Source organism: Pleurodeles waltl, chromosome 5, assembly GCF_031143425.1.
Source record: "Pleurodeles waltl isolate 20211129_DDA chromosome 5, aPleWal1.hap1.20221129, whole genome shotgun sequence".
Lineage (NCBI taxonomy): Eukaryota > Metazoa > Chordata > Amphibia > Caudata > Salamandridae > Pleurodeles > Pleurodeles waltl.
This window is the reverse complement of record NC_090444.1, coordinates 1,848,702,686-1,848,723,655: the sequence shown is the minus strand read 5'-3', so window position 1 is coordinate 1,848,723,655 and position 20,970 is coordinate 1,848,702,686. Positions and strand designations below refer to the sequence as shown.

At 46.6% G+C, this 20,970-nt stretch overlaps 1 protein-coding gene across 2 annotated transcripts in view; it reads left to right on the top strand.

Moving 5' to 3' along the window:
* Positions 1-20,970, top strand: part of KIF6 (kinesin family member 6) — a 1,127,187-nt gene that overhangs the window by 340,776 nt on the left and 765,441 nt on the right. For both annotated transcript variants that reach the window (XM_069236333.1, XM_069236332.1), the window contains exon 8: positions 6,873-7,016. In XM_069236333.1, coding sequence (XP_069092434.1) covers positions 6,873-7,016 — 144 coding nt within the window. The remainder of the gene's footprint in view (positions 1-6,872; positions 7,017-20,970) is intronic.

Here is a 20,970-nt window from a genome sequence, read left to right as displayed (position 1 = left end):
CTGCTGCTTAGTACCTGGAGGTGGTTGAGCCACTGAAAGCTCGAGCCTGAAGCCTGGCCCCGGCTCAGCTCGAGGTCCTTCTGGCACCTCGAGCCCAAAACGAGCCGTGCTTTCATGTAGCTTCTGCCTGTCATCCTCCCGGTGCCCACGATGTGGCGTTCTGGCCGTAGCTTCCGACTCAGGAACGGGGAAAACAGTTCAAGTCTTGGCATCAGTTCAACATCCTGTTATTCTAGACAAATCACTTAACACCCCCGAGCATTTACAATGTAAATGTGACCCTGTGCAATGTGATGTATTAAAGTCAAAGTTTCTTCATGTCAATAAACGTTTTTGAATTTTGAAGAGACTTTGCCATATTTTATGTGATGTTTGTTGTATAATTTACATAACAAACATGTTCTTGGCTCGGCTCGTTTACCGCTGCAAGATCCGAGCCAGACACTTCACTTGGCTCGGCTCTCCCTGTTAATTTGTAGGCTCCCCGCTAGGAGTACCGTAATATCTCCACTTCCATATGGTGCGTTATTCCCCATCGGATGGGCACTTTATTATTCGCGCCCCAGATGGACATGCCTAAAGTGCTGATTTTCCAGCACTTTCAGGTGCTGCAGAACACGAGTCTGATTATACAGAAGTTCGGTCGCAGTCATAGTACTTAGAAGATGCAGCCACAACTCCATGATTTGCACCCTCCCCGCCTGAGATGCTCAAGTCATTTTCAGGACTCTTAACCAGACCATTCCCCACATGTCTGTTTCCACACGCAGAGCTATGTCCAGGATGAGGAATAACCAGGCTCCTGAGAAACGGGGATAATATGCAGGGACTAGAGCAGCTGCAAGCCTTGATGGGTCCTGTGAATGAGTTCCCTCAAGACCCCAATCACTTGAGCCACAAAGATAACCTTTTCTGTGAGTAATCCGTGGCCAGTCTTTGGGCGAGTGTCTCAAGCAGCAAGGCTGTCTTTGAGAAATGCATGCAAAAACAATACACTTATTTAAAGACAATACAAAAGACTTACTTAAAAAGATAATCAGTTAAAGAGAGTATGTGGTAGGAATGAAGAAATTCGGTTATAAATGCTATAAAGAAAATACAAAAAACACCTGCTATCAAAACATCTGGAAAAGGTGCCTAATGTTATCCTATAAAAAAAAAAAAAAAAAAAAAATACGTTTTACAAAAAATGCCTGAACAATTTCCATGCAATTGTGTGGCTCCCTAGGAAGGCTCACCCGGTGTGTGGAAAGTCAGCATGAAAACCGGCAAAGTCCATAAATGGCCATCTTGGAGTCTGCCTATTCAAAGTTGGGTGAAACTTCAATCCAGGAAAGTTTGTCCTTCAAGCCAAAGATTTTATGAACTAGCCTCAAATGTGGGTTTCTACCTGCCTCTGGCAGATGCCGACATTTAGACATGAGCATGCACTGAAAAGCAGTTGAAATGAGCGCGGACTAGTGGGTCGCACCACAGAGTACTGACCATCAAGGAAAGATCAGATGCCTGGGGTGAGGCAGCCTACATGCTGCAGGTTTCTTTTTATTCAGCTTCCTGGGGTTCCTGGACCTTCTCAGCAACTCAGCACCCAGGCTGAAGCGAGTGCACCCCAAGGCGAGTCTCACAGAAATTCAGCTGTGGACCTATGTCGGGACATTGGCTTCCCGATTCTTAAATCATGTCTTTTGAGGATAAATTCGAGTAGTTGGAGGGTCATCTTTTCCAGTGGCCTTATGCATCAGAAAATCATCTTGCAGCAGACAGGGATCCTTTCCAAGCTGGTTCCGCACTGCCAGAGGGCTTGGATTGGGCTTTTTTGACGATATTCACTCAAATGTTATGATATTAGACACAGCGATCGGAGAATACAGTACTGCTCTAGAACAAATATTGACCAGTTACAGCATGACATATCCTGCATTTGCATCCCTTTCCATCCCATAAGTAGCTTAACCTCTAGAACTTTCATTACGGTTTACTTTTTTCTCCTGATTACCCACGTCCTGTACAATCAAACACAACAGTTACACCTATTCAGAAATAAAACCTAAAACTTTCACTTCTTATGAAGAGTCCAAGCAAGTGGACATTGCATGAAGAGATCTGGGACAAGATGACTGTGTGGATGTCTGTCGTCTGCAGGCCATGGGGGCTTCCAAATGGAGCTCAGTTTTTCAAGCTCACCTCTAATCCCATCAGTAAGCAGTTGCATGGCCATTAGATCCCAGTCTCCCGGACCAGGTGAGACTGGGCTTTTAAAAGGGGACTCACATGCAATTGGTAGGTGCAAGAAATGTGATTATTTTGAGTGGGCGACTACCTATCTCAAGGAACAGTCACAACTCTTGTCAGGGTAAACCCTTAAAGTCATTAAATTCAGCAGACCTCAGCACCCTGGTACCTATGGCACAAAGAAGAGAGGCTTATCTTATGGTGACGTGTAAATTATTTATGCAGTACCAAAACAATAATAAATTCTAAACAATAAGCAATAAAAATCCTAAACCAAATTACAAAACTGAAGTCAATTTTAAAAGCTAAAATGACGAGAAAACAACAAAAATCCAGTAAGGGAGAACAGGAGACCGGAATATTTATATATTTAAGGGAAAATGGAGGCAAAAATCATGATGCGCCTGTGGTAGTCAATGGTCGTGGAAGACCGGGAGCTCTGCACAATTTCAGGCCGACGCAGTGGAGCACTGGTCGGAGGCACCAACCAGGTTCGAGCCAGACGCTTTCAGTGGAGTAAGGCAGCAGGCCGTATCCAAAGAAGTCTTCACAAAGCCGGATAGGTGTTGAGTGAGGTCCAGCTGAAGCCATTGGTTTTGGCAGGAAATCTTCACATTTCACACCCTGGGAAGTCCTCTTGGAACCCGGATACTTTTGGCATCTCTGCCCAATCCCAATTTTTTCCTTCAGAGTTAGCGCCTGATTTCGATATTGGTAGATGGGGTTACTCAGTCACAACAGTGATGGATATCCTGTCCGCTGAAATCTAAGTCTTATAGTACATAATGGGATTTAGATTTCGGCGGATGGGATATCCGTCACCGCTGTGACCAAGTAACCCACCGCCAATATCTAAATGAGGGCCTTAGTCTCTTTTTTGGAGCTCGGAATCCTGCAGTGTGACAAGGTGGGCGGATGTATCTGACAATGCATTTCAGAAGACAAGATAGCTTTTTGCTGAGATTCCGCTGAAGCTCCAAGCCGAAGAAACCTATTTGCTGAAAACGTTAAGGTTGTGCCTTGCATGGCTATGCTGGGAGGCTTGCCCCTGTACAATAGGTGCTATAGTTAAGAAGTGGTATTTAACTACCTAGCTTGTAAACATGCCAGAGAGCAGTCTACTACTCCCCAGCAGCTGCATCCATCCGTGCCGTTCAGTCCAGGCCACTAGTAAGATTTGTGGTCCTCTGTGTACTGCTGAGCTGGCAGATGTCTTGGGCAGGGCCTTCAAGGGGCTATTTAAAGGTGTTTATGGAGCTGGTCTGTGCACCTAAAGCTGTCTTTGGTGTGTGGCCTCTTGAAAATGTGTGGATTCCCCAGTAATTCAGGCTCCGATCCTGCCAGCAAATTCTTACACTTTGTAGCAACAGGGCAGACTTATCCTACAGGAAAGAACCTCTGCTCAGAGGAATAACAGAGGGGAAGTGATACATAAATCACAATGTGGAAAGGAGCCGAAACGAGACCGGGAGATAAGTACTTGCCTGTCTACAGGATTTCTCTCCAAAGCCTACTTGAATTACCCCCCCCCCCCCACATACAATATGAATGGCCACCAACCTGCAGCGAATATTTTTCTGAGTCCACATGAGGTCAGTGTGAATACCGGGTAATCAGTGCGAATCCTGTAGATTCTCCACTCATGAATTGTTTGCACAGTCCACCATATAGAAATAGAGACAAAAATCCAAGTTTAGAGGAGACTGACCATCCCACAAAAGCCATTGCATAAAAAGCAAATACTAAATTTAAACCCAGTTGGTGCTTAATGAAGATTCATCACCGTCCCAGACCACTGATGCCGTCACAGCGAAAGAGAATGCCAAGCGTCTACTAAAGCCTCATGAAGTGTGGTGGTGGTGGTATACTAACTTAGCTACTGGTCAACGTTTCCTAGATCAGAACCAGGCTGACGTCTACGAGCTTCATGGCATGGTGCCACTGGTGTTGCTTGATCATGTGAAGTACAATACAACAGTTTATGGAAAATCAAATGTGCAGATCTCTCTCGCCTTTAACACGTTCGGTCATAATATCCTCCTCTCCCGCATCAGCCAAGAGAATTCATGGTCCTTTTTTAAACTGAGCCAGTCTCTTCTGTCACTGCGATTGTGATCAGTGTCTCCCCCGCTGATGTTCCAAGCGTTTACTGTGAATTGTAAGGTACCCAAAGGTTCTGTCTCCCTGTTTCCTTCAACATTATCTTTTCCCTTTGACTAACGTGACCCATGATCTCCACATAGAACCTGACAATTTCCTAAATTATTTTCAAGCTCTACGTTGATTCTTCAATTCCGAAGTGGAATCTCCTTGAACGTCAGCTGTGTTACATGCAAAACACAATGTCCTACCTGCAGGCGAAACTGAACAGGTGAGGACTGAAGAAGTGCAGAAAACAAAACAGGAAGACAACCTTTCCAGGTGGACACGAAGAGCCGCAAGCCAAGAAAGATCTTCATGCATAACTCCTACTTCTCTGCGAAGGCCTCACTGCTGGGTGTCCTTCTATTGAAATTCATTCTCCGTCTCCTGCACATCCCCAGCACATCACCCTATGGAGTGTTCTCATGTAGTGTCCAGTCTTCCATTGCTCTGTTGTTAAGTGTGAGCTCTAGAAACCCCTTTACCTACACTGCGAGTGCCATCTAGTATTCGGTGGCTGGATGGCTACCAGCAGTCATGCAGGCGTTGTAGGTGTTACTCTGGAAACCTACAAACTGCCACCAGCTAGCAATGCCTGTGCAAGACCTAGGTAGGCAGTTTCACGCGGGTCTCACTGAGAACCTGCGGCGCAATAGTGGTTACAAAGGACTCGTTAATAGCAGAAAACGCTGTTGGGTGTCACTCACTCTCTAATTTCTGCATGTGATGGGCATGGTGGCCACCTGTGAAGGCAGCACTAGTCGTGAGTTATTGGGCTTCTTAAGAAGTAATTGTATAAGAAGTGTCACAAATTCTTCATCTTGGACGGCGTGAACACAGCTCTCCTTTCTAGAAATCATCACATTGCTTCACCATTGCGAACAGCGTAAGACTGAAGGCCATGTTCTTAGTACAGGAGCCTGCGGGTGCTGAGAGCCTCCTTCTCTGATTGAGAAATTCCATCATTATATACCTGATTGAGCAATCAGGGCCTCTTCATCATGGCTACTTATCGACCTCGCACCTGGGTGATGCCTACACTGCATTGTCTGGACCAGCCATGTACTTAGTACAGGAGCCTGTGGGAGCTGAAGGCCTTCTCTGATTGAGAAGTGACAGCATTGCATACCTGGTTGATCCATCGGATCCTCTTTATCATGGCTGCTTATCGACCCTGCGCCACAGTGACACATACAGTACAGGGTGCGCTGAACTAGCTGCAATCTCAAGGGCATGTACATTGTACAGGATACTGTGGGTCTGGTCTCTTCCTTCTCCGATCGAGAATTTCATCATTACATATCGGATTGATCCATCAGATCCTCTTCAACATGGCTGCTTATCGACCCTGAACTAGTGTGAGGAATACACAGTACCATGCATTGTCTGGCCCAGCTGCAAACTCAAGGCCATGTACTTAGTACAGGAGCCTGTGGGAGCTGAAGCCCTCCTTCTCTGTTAGAGCAGTTCCATCATTACATATCGGATTGATCCATCAGATCCTCTTCAACATGGCTGCTTATCGACCCTGAACTAGTGTGAGGAATACACGGTACCATGCATTGTCTGGCCCAGCTGCAAACTCAAGGCCATGTACTTAGTGCAGGAGCCTGTGGGAGCTGAAGCCCTCCTTCTCTGTTAGAGCAGTTCCATCATTACATATCGGATTGATCCATCAGATCCTCTTCAACATGGCTGCTTATCGACCCTGAACTAGTGTGAGGCATACACGGTACCATGCATTGTCTGGCCCAGCTGCAAACTCAGGGCCATGTACTTAGTACAGTAGCCTGTGGGAGCTGAAGGCCTCCTTCTCTGATCGAGCAGTTCCATCATTACATATCGGATTGATCCATCAGATCCTCTTCAACATGGCTGCTTATCGACCCTGAACTAGTGTGAGGCATACACGGTACCATGCATTGTCTGGCCCAGCTGCAAACTCAAGGCCATGTACTTAGTGCAGGAGCCTGTGGGAGCTTAAGGCCTCCTTCTCTGATCGAGAAGTTCCATCATTACATAATGCATTGATCTATCAGCTCCTCTTCATCATGGCTGCTTATCGACCCCGCACCAAGGTGAGCCATACAGGGAGCACTGCATTGTCTGGTCCACCTGCAAACTCAAGCCATGTGCGTAGTACACAAGCCTGTGGGTCCAGAGGGCCTCCATCTCTATTTGATCAGTTCCATCATTAAATACCTAATGGATCCATGGACCTCTTTATCATGGCTACTTATCGACCCCGCACCACGATGACGCATACAAGGCACACTAACTTGTCTTTACTGACTACAAAGGTGTAAAATCCACTTTAAAATGACAACTTACTCTCTGCAGTTCAAGAAACTCTGAAAACATTCTCTTGTTTACATCAAACATACTGTCACATGTTGTGTTTTGCCAGCACCAAGAAACCGAGCCATATGGCGAATGTTGCACTGTAAAAAATCAAACAACGTAACATAACATGTAGTCATTGTACTTTCTCTTTCCAGGTGATTATTGCTCTTGCAGAGAAGAATCGCGCTCACATCCCCTACAGGAACTCTATGATGACGTCAGTGCTGAGGGACAGTCTCGGAGGCAACTGCATGACCACCATGATTGCAACGCTGTCTTTAGAGAAAAGAAACCTAGACGTGAGTACACTTCTCGGGCCAGAATATTCTGTCGCTGTTATAAGACTACCTCTCTGTTATTCCCCATTATAAATATTGAGCTCTTTAGCTGAAATTCAACAGCAGTTTGAAAAGTTGAGATGGTGGTACTTGTTTGAACTACTTAGAGCAACAGGTTGGAAAAGCACCTTCATATGCACACCTAGTACTCCTTAGCTTTGTACCCTTTCTGCCATAATTAATTCCTGATTATTATTTATAATGTCACCAGCCTCATGTAATCAAACAAATTCATAAATGAAAAATGCATAAAATATGCACATACATAGAGGGGTTGTGGGTCTGCCCTCTTCAACCATTGGTCGGTTGAGGCATCATTCACATTCTGCTTCCATCCGCTACTGCATGCAGCATAGGACAGTGGATCCGCCCGTTTCGTCCATTGGTCTGTAGAGGCATCATTCACATTCTGCTTCCACACACTACTGCCTGCAGCATAGGACAGTGGGTCAGCCCTTTTCATCCATTGGTCTGTTGAGGCATCAATCATGTATTGCTTCCACCCACTACAGCATGCAGCGCAGGGCAGAGGATCAGCCCACTTCAACCATTGGCTGTCTTCCACTCTGAGGGATGGCATTTTGTCTAATCGCGTGAGCGCTTCTGCCTAAGACAAAGTGCATGTAGGAGGCAGAACTGGTTGAGATGTAACTTGCTCTGCCAAAGTTTTTTTTCTTTCCATTCTTTGCCTTTTTTTTTTTTACATTTTTAGGCACCATTGTGTGTTAAAACCATGTCTTCAGGTTACAGTAATTCAAAACCAATAGTACCCCTTTTGTGCCACTAAGCATATATCATGTGTATTAAAAGTAAAAACGGGTCTTAAATCACCGTTTTAAGTAATCTGCCTGGTAGGATGTTTTTTAATTTAAAATTGTCATTGCAAGTTTATTGCTGCACATTTAGAAAGCTGCATGCGTTTTATTGTACGTGTCAACAATAAAAAACAATACACATTTATTGCACCAGCTTGACAGTGCTGTTTTTGTGTTCCATTACGGTACCTATAACACACGTCTGACTATGTTTATATACTATAAAAATGAATATTATACTCATTTCCGTAGCATAGAAGTATTTTGTGCTTGCACCCAGTGATGACGTAAGACATTATTCAGTTCTGTGTCACACCCGACATTCCTTATAAGTCCTTTATAAGCCCTTTTAAAAAAGGTACAAAACGTCAACCTAGTTAAAGAGACTGAGTAAGCAGGTCTCAGTATGTTAAGCAGAGTAATCACACTGCTAGGATATCTGCTAGGAACAATTCTGAGCAGCTTGACGTCCAGTTTAAAGCTGCAAATCAGAGTTTGACTGCAAAATCCCCAAATCATCAATCTCTCTTTGCAGTGGGCAGGGAAAGTCCAAAATGTGGGTTAAGCCTCCCTGCTCCTCGGATCAGAGTTTCCAGTCTTATGCCTTTATTGCCAGAAAACAAATCAAGCTTTCAACATGCTGCCAACATGTATTGTGCTGGATTATTTTAATGTCTTGTATGCAGAGCTGCCATCATTCCTGGTACAGCAGATACAGCTTGCACAGAGTGTAGCCACCTGAGCTGGGAGAGCCCACTTCCTCTGCCAGAAGGGCCCTGCCCTGGTGGCTGCCCATACCTGGTCTAAGATTGGCTGCCTGGCTTTCAGATCCCTGACCACTTAGCCCCAAGATATCCTTTCAAGATATCCATCTGCAGCTTGCACTGAGCGTAGTCTCTGCCAGGAGGGCCCTGCCCTGGTGGCCGGTGGCTGCCCATACTAGGTCTAAGATTGGCTGGCTGGCTTCCAGATCCCCGACCACCTAGCCCCAAGATATCCTTTCTCTAGACCAGGCGTCTCCAACGAGTAGCTCGTGAGCTACTGGTTGCTCTCCAGCTGCCTGTAAGTAGCTCTCCTGTGAGCAGCCCGGACTACTAAATTAGACGTTTTTACTTGGCTATATATATTTATACCCAAACCGAATAATGTGTATGCGAGACAAAATGTGGGTGTTATCAGAACCCATAAAATGATGTTTAGAGTAAAATGCTTGAATTCCCAAAATATTTATAAACTAAAATTTGAATAATACATCTTGTGGCGATTTAGAGACGTATTACTAATATCATTACAGTAGTGCCACAAACAATTGCAGCTGTGGCTGTTATGTGTTATCTATGTGAAGGCTTTCCAAATTGACATTTTTTTTTTATTACTGCTGACACCCCTGCCTGATGCATGAAGTGATTACTGCTGGTACGCTTGCATAGCGCAGTCACTAATATAAACTTGTTTGATGTGGTCACTATTACAACACTAATAATAACACTAGCTGAGGATACTTTTCGTTGAATATAAGTAGCTCTTGTTACAGAAAAGGTTGGAGACCCCTGTTCTACACTCTTGGAATAGGTCCCAGGTTCCTCCTTTTCTCACAGGGCAGTAATCCCCCCTCAGTACAGGCCCTTGGGTTAGGAATGCACTGCTCCTGGACATCAGACTAATTTTCACTGACCCCTTTGAGGAATAAAGCTAATTTGTCTGATTAGGCAGGATTTTTGAGATGTGCCACTGGGTGGTGTGAGCTGTGAGCATGCCATCAGTCAGTCTGCAACGAAGCTGAGCATAGAATGAAATCACCCACCAGTGAGTCAGTCAGTAGTTCAGTGTGCAGCATGATCAACATACCAGTGAGTGTTTTTTGGAAAATGCTAAATGAATATGAATAGCACATACGTGCCCAACTGAATTATGTACACTTCCCTCCAGTGAGAAGAAAGTAGGCAAACTGGTCTGCTTTGATTTTAAACAACTGGAAGTTAAGAGATTGACAGTGCAAAAACCGTTGGTTTATTACTCTGCTGCTGTGTTACACTTACGCCTCCTTCACATTGTAATAAAGTGACTCACGGATCAGTAACATACAGTATGGATGTAACACGTGTAAAATACAGAGGTTTTGAGGTGTAGTTAGCTACATGGTATAGATTACTTGTGTGTCTACAGTTGATTGCTGGAAATTAAGCTGTCAAGAGCCTGTGAGAAGGGTTTGTCTATTCAGGGGTGTCCTGGATAACCCTAGATCCACATCTTATTTTCAGGACAGCAATTGGTTGAGCTCATATTTTCTTATGTAGATAATTTGAAAATCAGTCTTTCCTGGGCCTGCATTGCACCGTATAGATGGCTTGTGGTGCAATTTTAATCTCGTTTTAACTTGCGCCTTGTCTCTCTGAGTCCAAACTCGGGAAAACTATGCTTCCAAAGGGTGCTGGCTTGAGGATACTGGTTCAAGCAATTATCCTGGAGTTGGGCCTGTGATCTGCTGAGGTCCAAGTAATCAGTTTATAATCTAAGGCAAGCAGGAACGGCCAAACTAACAACTGAGTGAGGGCTTTTGTCTTTAATAACACAATATTTGGATCCAAATAATTTTCTACAAAATTCAATACTTTGGGGCCAGCACGTTAGGAGAGAGTGATTGTGCAAAGCTGTGCAATTCCTTCAAAGGGGAGATCAAAAAAGACTATGGTGGTCATTCTGACCCTGGCGGTCTTTGACCGCCAGGGCGGAGGACCGCGGGAGCACCGCCGACAGGCCGGCGGTGCTCCAATGGGGATTCCGACCGCGCCGGTAAAGCCGCGGTCGGACCGGCACCACTGGCGGGGTCCCGCCAGTGTACCGCGGCCCCATTGAATCCTCCGCGGCGGCGCAGCTTGCTGCACCGCCGCGGGGATTCCGACCCCCCCTACCGCCATCCAGATCCCGGCGGTCGGACCGCCGAGATCCGGATGGCGGTAGGGGGGGTCGCGGGGCCCCTGGGGGCCCCTGCAGTGCCCATGCCACTGGCATGGGCATTGCAGGGGCCCCCATAAGAGGGCCCCTACATGTATTTCACTGTCTGCTGCGCAGACAGTGAAATACGCGACGGGTGCAACTGCACCCGTCGCACAGCTTCCACTCCGCCGGCTCGATTCCGAGCCGGCTTCATCGTGGAAGCCTCTTTCCCGCTGGGCTGGCTGGCGGTCTGAAGGCGACCGCCCGCCAGCCCAGCGGGAAAGTCAGAATTACCGCCGCGGTCTTTCGACCGCGGAACGGTAACCTGACGGCGGGACTTTGGCGGGCGGCCTCCGCCGCCCGCCAAGGTCAGAATGAGGGCCTATGTGTTGGGACTGAACTGAAGAATGTAGGTACCAGGGTGATTTCATCACTGGAATCAAGTGCATTTTATCGAGGTAGCCATATCCTGTGTTGGATCACATGGACAACTAGACTGCTACCCGAGTGTGTGGTTCACTTGACACAGAAACGCATAAAGCAGAGGGAGACGGCCATATTGGAGAGGAGAGTGTGCACCAGCCCATATGGGTTGAATGTGCATTTGACTTCTCCTGCTTCAGCATCGCTCTTACCTCTGCTCACCATTGGCCTTTCCAGGTCTTGTTTAGCTTCTTCCAGCTCCCCGGCCAGCCGTGGAAGGCTGGGATTGGTGCCTCTGAGCACTCTGCCCTGCCAAACTAACATCTACCTGGCTTGTACCTGCCACAGAGTACAGGGGTCACTCCCAGGCTGGCTAAGGAGACAGAGTGATGTCTGTGGTTTGAGACGCGGCCTTCACTGCTTCTCCTCGGAGATGGCCCAGTTCACCTTTAGGACCAAGCCCATGGATTGCTACTGAGGAAGGTCAGTGTTTATTACCCTAAAAAGTTCTTCTGATCAGTTGATCAGAGGCGTCTTGTGTTCCAACCCTTTCACTGGGATCATGTTGTTAAGAGTGCAGGGACCCTTTTCTATACCCAGCTGCCAGAGTCACTCAGGATGGAGGCACTCAGAGTCACTCAGGATGGAGGCACTCAGTCACTCAGGATGAAGGCACTCAGGTTGAAGTCACTCAGAGTCGCTCACAATGAAGTCTCTCAGGATGAAGGCACTCAGTCACTCAGGATGAAGGCACTCAGTCACTCAGGATGAAGGCACTCAGTCACTCAGGATGAAGGCACTCAGTCACTCAGTTTGAAGTCACTCAGAATCACTGAGGATGACGTCACTCAGGATGAAGTCACTCAGGATGAAGGCACTTAGGATGAAGTCACTCAGAGTCGCTCATGACGAAGTCTCTCAGGATGAAGACACTCAGTCACTCAGGATGAAGGCTGCCACCTTAAGGAGCTAGCTTGGTGTTCCGCTGAGGGTGCAATGAAGCACCTCCACACTGATCTGCATTTACATACAACATGACAGTTACTCACTTGCATGATGTATATGTATTTGTTTAGCACAACCCGGCTAGGTAGCAATAGAGTGCTCTGCAAAACGAAATCTATTTTTGTGCATTCCATTTTGCATTTTCTAAATAGTGATATCTTCGGCGTCGCTATTTAGTAAATGCAGAATAAGACTTTGGCGCATCTGGCCTTCTGAAGGGCGACAGGTCGTTGGAGGATGGTGCACCCAGTCATCGCGGATCTCTATGGCCCGGTGGAGCAGATCGTGAGAGCCCTTACCGGTGTATTAGGTGCTCCCTGTGTCTCCAGCTTCTGTTTGAACTGTAGGATCAGTGGGGCAGGCACAGTACGCGGCTGATGGTTCATGGTTTCCTTCTTTTAATTTTTTTGTCCTTCCTTTCAATTCTAGGTTGGTTTTGGCGATGATGCGCGGTCCTCAGATGGGCTGAGTTTTACTCTTCCACATGCAGAGGCGTGGTACTCTTTAATAGTCCTTTGTATGTGAATCTTGGGTTGTTGTGATGCGGGCTTCCAGTGGTACCCAGGGTGGACCTTTCGGAACAGCTGATGGAATTTCTTGCCTCCTTTGGCTGGACAGTCTGTGGCGGATGCTTTTCAATGTAGACTTCCCCACGTGCCGGGAACGAAGAGGGCATCATGAAACCTTCAATAGTTACTGGGCTACTCCCATCTATTGATCTTCATCGATTGACGCCGACCAGCCTCCGATCCCACAGCTGGACGTCCTTGGCCGGTCGAGGTTTGTCCTGCGCATAGGCTGAGGCATGCATTGGAGAGGGGCTATTGTGCACGCGCCTTGGGCCTCACTACACATTGCCTTGTCGCGCAGTCCTCTGCTGCCCAGGAGGTGGCACTGTCCTCACATTGTGATTTGAGGTAGCTCCAGGGCTTTGAGGATGGCCGTGTGTAATGACCTTGGGATTCCCTGGCCTCACTTGCCATCACCCTGCAGCGCTGTGGGCCAGCTAGACCTGGCTTTTCCAGGAAGGGTGCTTTACGAATATAGCATTCATGTTTTTTTCAGTTTGGTGGCTGCAATTAATGTGTTTTTTCAGTTCCCAATTATCATACTTTTCTCCTCATAAAACATGTTCCGCCGAATAATTGCACCGCTCTAGGAGCGCCAAAAATAATTATTGGAGTTATGATTATAACCATTTGAAGCCTCAAACGACCTCTTCATTTTGAAAGCTGTTAGTTTAGTGTAGTCCTGGGACAGGCTTTCACTTTTAATAGTTACAATAAAATGTACAGCAGTCCTTGTTCTGTTGTGGGATTCAAGGTCTGAGATCTGGTGTCTGTCGTTCAGTATCACAGCACTGACGTCTGTCTGTGTGAATTATAAGTTGGGCTCACGGTTTTATGCTACTTATTTTTTTGATATTTCCATCTGTATTTATCCATATTTATTTTTTGCTAGTTTTATCTGTATTTATCCATATTTATTTTTTGCTAGTTTTATCTGTATTTATCCATATTTATATTTTGCTAGTTTTATCTGTATTTATCCATATTTATATTTTGCTAGTTTTATCTGTATTTATCCATATTTATTTTAGGTTTTGTGAAAAGATGAAGCAGAAACGGTGAAGTCCGACATGGATTCAAACAATGGGTGTGGACTCTTATGTGAATGTCTGGCAGGTTTCGATAAGATGAAGATTCACTGATGATAAATCAATACACTTATATGAAAATATGAGCATTTAATTATCAGCCTGATGCTCATCTACTGGCGTTTAAGCCCCGTTACTAAAACGCCCGTTTGTAGCCCCCTTACCGGTCCCCCCGCACAGCTGGTGGCCTGGCTGTCACAACTCAGTATTCAGAATCACACAAAAAAGAACCGATTTTCTGTTTTTATCCACATGTAAAAATAAATACAGCCAGGAAAATAAATGTTTTTCTGTCTGTATTTATCTGTAAAAAACAGTAATTGCAGAAAACAAGGATGCCTTAATTATAAGTGCACGCTGAGAGAACACAAGAGCACGGTGGAGGAGGGGAGCTGGGATTAATGAGGAACAGCGGGGTATGTTCTGGCCCTATGCCCTTCTACACAGAGACCCTGCACCCCCTCCACACCACCCTGTTTTCAAAATGGCCAAGACAGCCTTGCACTTGATTGATCTCTGTCATAATGGCAAAATGAGCAAACAAATGCCAGAATGGAATGCTACCTTGACTAATACGTATGCTTAATGTTAACTGAAAACTTACAGTGCATCATGTTTCCATTGCGGTGCCTTAAGCAGGGGCGGCTCTTCCATAAGGGTGGAGGAGCGTCGCCCATCCCCCGCCTGCGGCATAAGCTGCAATCCATTCACAGCGAAAGGGGCGGGGCTCTGGGGCTGATGAGCAGTGAGGGGAGGTGCACTGTGCACTCCCCTCAGTGCACATGTGTGTTTACCCAGCTGTCTCGGGACGGCCAAACATACATGTGCAGTGGGCTCTCTCCAGCCCAGAGAGCCTGCACAGCCTCCCAGTCTGCCTGGGAGCGCCCCGGCTGGGCGCCCCCAGCCCATCCTGACGCTGCTCTGACACAAACACATGTTGAAGGTTCTCTTGAAATCCCGGTAAACCTGGTACCGATGAAGCTTCCATGGTACGTCAATCCGCAGTGTTTCATTTAGGGAGCTAACATTCCTTCCCCAGCAAGAAGCGGTGTTTATACAGTGCGAGCACAGCACAGTCTGAGCGTTCAAACAAAGGGGTCGGAAAGGCTTGTGAAGAAGACAGAGAACCTTATTTAGAACTCAGCGGACGGGTTACTCCGCCACAACAGTGACGGTTATCCCGTCCGCCGCTATATAAATCCCATAGGATATAATGGAATGTATATTTCGCAGATGGCTCTTGTGAATCAGAAACCCGTAGATCTCTGTGGGCGACTGTAGCGTGATATATCTCTAGCTTTGGTACATTGTGGGCTACTAAGTTCTCTCTGTGTTGTTAGTTAACAAGAGTATCTTAAGGAAGGACTTAATATAAAGTATTAATGTGGACTACTGTTGATAAAACAAGAGTCCACCTCCTTAGCCTGGTGGTCTTTAGGGAACAAAGCCAACATTTTCCTGATAAGCCATAACTCATAAAAGCTGGAAGTAAGCCAGCTTGAATCTGTTTTCAGGGTAATGGATCTCGAGCCTGGGCCACAACCACAGTTTATCACTGGAGATCGGCAGCTGGGAGTTCACTCGTGCTGGAAGGACAGACAAGATCCATCCCTCTGAGGCTTATCTTTACTCAAAAGAATTAATTCTGCCTTATTGATGTTTATTTGAGGAGATTCTGGCTCATACAGTGTTGGATTGCCAGACAACACTAGGGGTAAGACATGAACCGGGGACTAACGGTCGGCGGACAGACCGAGCAGAAGAGTGTCATCCGCGTAGGCACGCGCCATACACCCAAATGACCTAATCAACTGGACAAGAGACTGCATGTACATGTGGGAGCCAGAAGATCCCCGAGGCACACAATGATCCTCCATTACAGTGAGCGAGAGCTTGCAAGCTTCATCCAGAAAAGAAGCTCGCCATATAAATGCAGATCCCGAAGTGATGATCTTGACTAGTTATCCAATAAGAATATTGTGGTCTACAGAGTTAAAAGCGGTAGTGAGGTCTGGTAAATTCTCTCCAGCTGCTTCAGCATTGCCCTGGATCGTACTCAGTTTGTTCACCATGACTTCTTGAGCATTTCAGTTAAAGTTTGTCTTAAAAGTTTATCAGTCCAGTCTTTTTGTCCTTGGTCATAATTTGATAACAGCTCTTGTTGGGCCTCAGGTAGCAGTTTCCACAGGCACATGTAGCTCTGTATCAGGACTGTGGTGGATGCCAACAGCTAGCCCTTGCCTTCCACAAACCTTGATTGCTGGTGCTTAATAATGTAACATCACTGGCTAGCTGACTCGGGGAAGCAGGGACAACGAAGTAGGAAAGGGAGAAACACTGGTCCTGGTGGGACACTCATCGAGACCCCTCAGGCAGTACACCATCTGTATAACGATAATCACTTTTAAATGAGGCATAAAGTGTATGAAATCACACGTTTTGGATACAAATATTAATGACAATAAACATACAGACATATACTCGCAACCGCAGACCAGAAGAGCGCTCCAACTATAGGGGGAGCATAATTGGGCTCCATAGGAGGAATAGTTACAACTGGATGAGAGAAGCAGTAAGGCCCAGCCGGGGGACATCTAAAGACACACGCTTTAGGGGTACTGAGAAAACAAACAAAACAAAAAAGATTAAGTGCATGGGAGGCCGAGGGCAAACTAGGATGATAAGACCAGAAAAGCAGCAAGATATACAGGTGCTAGGCTGTTCAACCTTCTTTTTATACTTGCTGTACCAGTCTTGACCTTAAAGTTCATCATTTGGACAAGCAGCGCCATCTTGGGTTCAGATGAAGTGGATTATCTTGTACATAGACACCTCCATCTTGGAATGGGTAAAATGCCAATCTATGCACAATGGTACATGTGAGTTTTTCATCTTTGTCTCCATGCAGAATAATGTTCAGATCTTCAGCTACCCCTAAGAATCAATCCAGGCCAACCTTCCACTGTAATTGACAGCATCTTGTGCAAAAGAGGAGTCGACCTAGAGACTATGACCCTTGGAGGTTTCTGTTGTTGTGGATAAGATGAATATTTGAGGATAATCACAGAAGAAAAGTTATAAATTTTTGTAGAACCAACTTGCAATGAAATATGAGTCACTTGTGACCCCTCCAAATCTATGAGAGGGGTTGTGATGGAGTCAAAATTTGTGAGCATTTCTTATTCTGAGACTTTTTAAACACTATCATTCTGGCTTGACTTGGATCACATTGCTCTCCTCTACTGCAGACGACATGCTGGACTTCGCCAGTCCCTTTATTTGTATGTTTGGAGTGGGTGATTCATGTTCATTAAGGTTTTTCAGTATACACGGGGTACAAATAGAGTAATCTAATCTTGTGTGTTTATAGCTCAATTTAGAAGCAGATACTTGGAGATAGTAGATCAATGAGATCTGCGCATCGTTCTTCATGGGGCATCAGTGGCCCTAATGGGTGATTGGAGTCTTCAAACAAGACTCATCTTGATGGATCTGAGGCATATGACAATACAAAAAGGTTGGATTGGCCTGGAGCTGTACAAGTCATACCAGCCAATGTATTGCTGATGGGTGTAAAATCTACAGAGGGGACAAAAGCAACTATCCAAAAGTTGGCAGACTTGAGGAAAAACCAAACCTTCTGATGAATACTTATAAACACAGATTCCCCACCCCCAGATGCCAGACTGGATCTGGGAACTCAAGCAGTGCTCCTGCACACCAGTAAGTTTGTGGTGTGTGCCTCAATGTTGACCTCGTTCCACTGCGGATGTGTTGAATGGAGTTGGATATAAGGTTTGTAGTGCGCACTGATGTCAGTTCCTTTCTTTCTGCATCTTCAGACATGGATCAGGAGCTCCAATACTTGTTTCTTCATTCTTTGAAGAGATTTCCTCTCTTAAAATCTTCCATTGTGCAAAGGAACAAATCACCCTCTAAGGCTACAAGGTTTAAACCTTGCGGAGATTCTAGAAAACAGATGTCTGTAAAGGATCCACATGAGATGTGCCTGTGGTGTTTGTGTTTGGCACACCTCTCCAAGGCCTACGATGACTGTGCCCATATGAATCTGAAAACTGCCTGAGAAGAAAAGCTCTGCATGGCAAAAGACTGCAAGACTTCATGCAGGTCCCGTTCCCAGTAAAGTTGAGATGGCAGACCAGCTTCTGCTCCCACATTGTTACCACAGCAGGTCTTCTTCGCAAGAAAAATCTTCAGGTAAGTCCAGAAAGAAACACAAGAACCCAAGCAGAACTCAGCCCCCTTCCAACCACTCTCACCCTCCTGAGAAGGCTCAAGGACCTCATTGTGCCTTCAGGTTTTGATCTTACTCTGATTTCAGCCCTGGTCCTGATTCAAATCGAGTTTACAGACCCATTGATGACACTGCAGCAGTTTGAAGTCTTTAGAGAGGTAATTCTGTGTTTCTTTGTCATGCTTCTGGCTGCCTCTGGTGCGCGTTCAGACAGCCATGGTCAGTTGACAGGTCGCATGCTGTCATAGACCAGCTCTAGGTGACCCTAATTTTTTTTAACCCAGCATCCAACTTCTGAGAATTTGGTGGTGCAGCCTTTCACCAGCAGAGTGAACCCTAATGCCTTTATGATGACTTCCCCAGACAGTGGGTCCAGACATGTGGACACGTTCAATGAGAGAATGTTTGCGGTCGCCAACCTTGTCTTGAGGTCAGTCAACACCTGCTGCTTCCTTGGATGTTACACCCAAGGTGTTTTTTTGGCCCAGACCATTCAGGGTGGCTGGGGTGCGGCTAAAGTAATACTTTGCCGGGACCCAGACACCACTGATTGCCCAGGAATGGCTACTGGGACCAGGGTGGTGCCACGGTGCTGCACATGGATGAGGTCCACAGGCTTCTGTGGGGTCTCCCAGGTGCCTCTAATGGACATGACATTCAACCGTTCCTGCATGTTTGATGAGAAGGCAGACTCGTCCTGGAGCACTTTAAAGAGAGCAAGGCGACTTGGGTCTTTTGCCACCAGTTTGGCAATCACCCCAAAGTGTTGCCCTTTTTTGAGGTTATGCCAGGGCTTGGCATATTGGCACTGTGGGGCCCCACCACCCGCACAGGAGGCCTCCAAGCTGTTCCAGGGCAGGCTGTAGACTCAACAGACAACAGCCAGGCTATCGGCAACAGTATATATTCCAATCCCTCACCCCTCTGACAACAACTTCGAAACCTCTTTAGTGGACCCTTAGCGGCACACATACATCCATCCAGTAAGGAGGCAGGGTCAACGACTTCTTTCAGGGGTGGTAGAACACCACATCCGACAGGTAGGTCCTTCAAATTTTCCTACAGGGCTAAGCCCTGCTGTTCCTTTTCGACCCCCGCACCTGCCACCTACATCAGAGCAGCCTTCGGAAGACCATCTGTCCATTTTGCACCAGGCGCTGCAGGCTTTTTTGGTCACTAGAGCCATCAAGAGTACCGTCCTCATTAGTGAGGAGTGGGTGTTATTCCCTCTACTTTCTTGTGCTGAACAAGATTAGAAGCCTTCACCATATTTTGAATCTTTACCCTTTCAATGCCTTCCTATACAAGAAGAAATTCAGGATACAGGCCCGGGTTCTATCTTGCCTGGATAACAGAGACCGGATCGTTGAGTTGGACCTGCAGGACTCCTTTTTTCACATCTCTAACCTGCAGGTCCACAGGCGCTATCTGTACACTTTCAGTTTTGCTGTGCTTCATTTTGACTTCTCCAATGCCCCCCAGTTGGTGGCGATTCAGTGCCCACCTTCGGAGATGAGGGGTATCAGCCTTCCTCTACCTTGACAACTAGCTCTTGAAGGCAGGCTGGCCACAGTTGTGTCTCCAGACAATAGAAAATCTCCTTACATGGCTGGGTTCTCAATCAGCTCACCAAAGACACATCTGACTCTTTTACAAAGACTTTCTGTTATCAATGCCATCCTGTATACTGTGTGTTTTCAGGCCTTTCCTTCAAACCAGCAAGTCCTGGACATTTGGACTATGATCCCGATGTTTCAGCCTCTGTCCTAGGCTTCATTGATGATAGCTCGGAGGGTTCTTGGCCTACTGTCCTCCTGCATCTTTCTCGCCGACTATGCCAGGTGGTACATGCGAGCCCCGCAGTGGGATCTGAAGTCTCAGTGGGTCCAGCACCAGGGAAACCTTTCAGATTCTATCCAGGTTTCGGAGAAGACTGAAAAAGATCTGCAATAGTGGCTGCTTGACAACAATTGGACCAGCAGCACACCCTCACCCTGCCTCTCCCAGACTTTACAGTGGTGACGGATGTATTTTTACTGGGTTACCGAGGTCATCTGGGAAAGGTGGAGATCATGGGAATGTGGTCTCCGACAGAGACCCATCTCCACATCAGTTTGGTGGAGTTGCAGGTGATTTCCGTGGTGCTGAAGGCCTTCCTGCCAACCACAAAAGGGAGGCTAGTGCAGGTTCTTATGGACAACACAACTGCCACGTGGTACTGCAACAAGCTCATGGGTCCTGGTTCCTGTGCCAAGTGGCTCTGTGTCTCCAGAACTGGCTGAATCATGAGGATGTTTTTCTCGCCGTACACCATCAAGTAGAATCTTTAAATGCCAGGGTGGAAAAACTGAGCAGATGCCTCCTGGAGGATCACAAATGATAGTTACAGCAAAGATGGCACAGGTTGTCATCCAGCAATGGGGAGAAACCTGTCTCGATCTCTTGGCCACCACGTAGAATGTGCACTGTCAACACTTTTGCATGCTGGGGTTCCCAAGAAGCCTCTATCTCAGAGATTCATTCTTCATACAGTGGAGCAGGTGGTTCCTGTTTGCCTTCCTGCCTCTAAATCTCTTACTGCGAGTCCTGAAGCAGATCAGGAACGAATCAGCCCAAGTTATGTCAGTGGCTTCAACTTGGGGCAGGAGTGTGTTGTACCTGGAACGTATGGGGTTGAGCATCTGTCCTCTGATTAGGCTGCTGCTTCAGGAGGATCTTCTTTTGCAGCAGTAGGGCAATGGCAATGCCTCGCACCAGGCTGTGCAGGACTTGCCCTTCTATGTGTGGCGATTGAGCGGTGGAAGTTGATCTCTTTTGATCTCC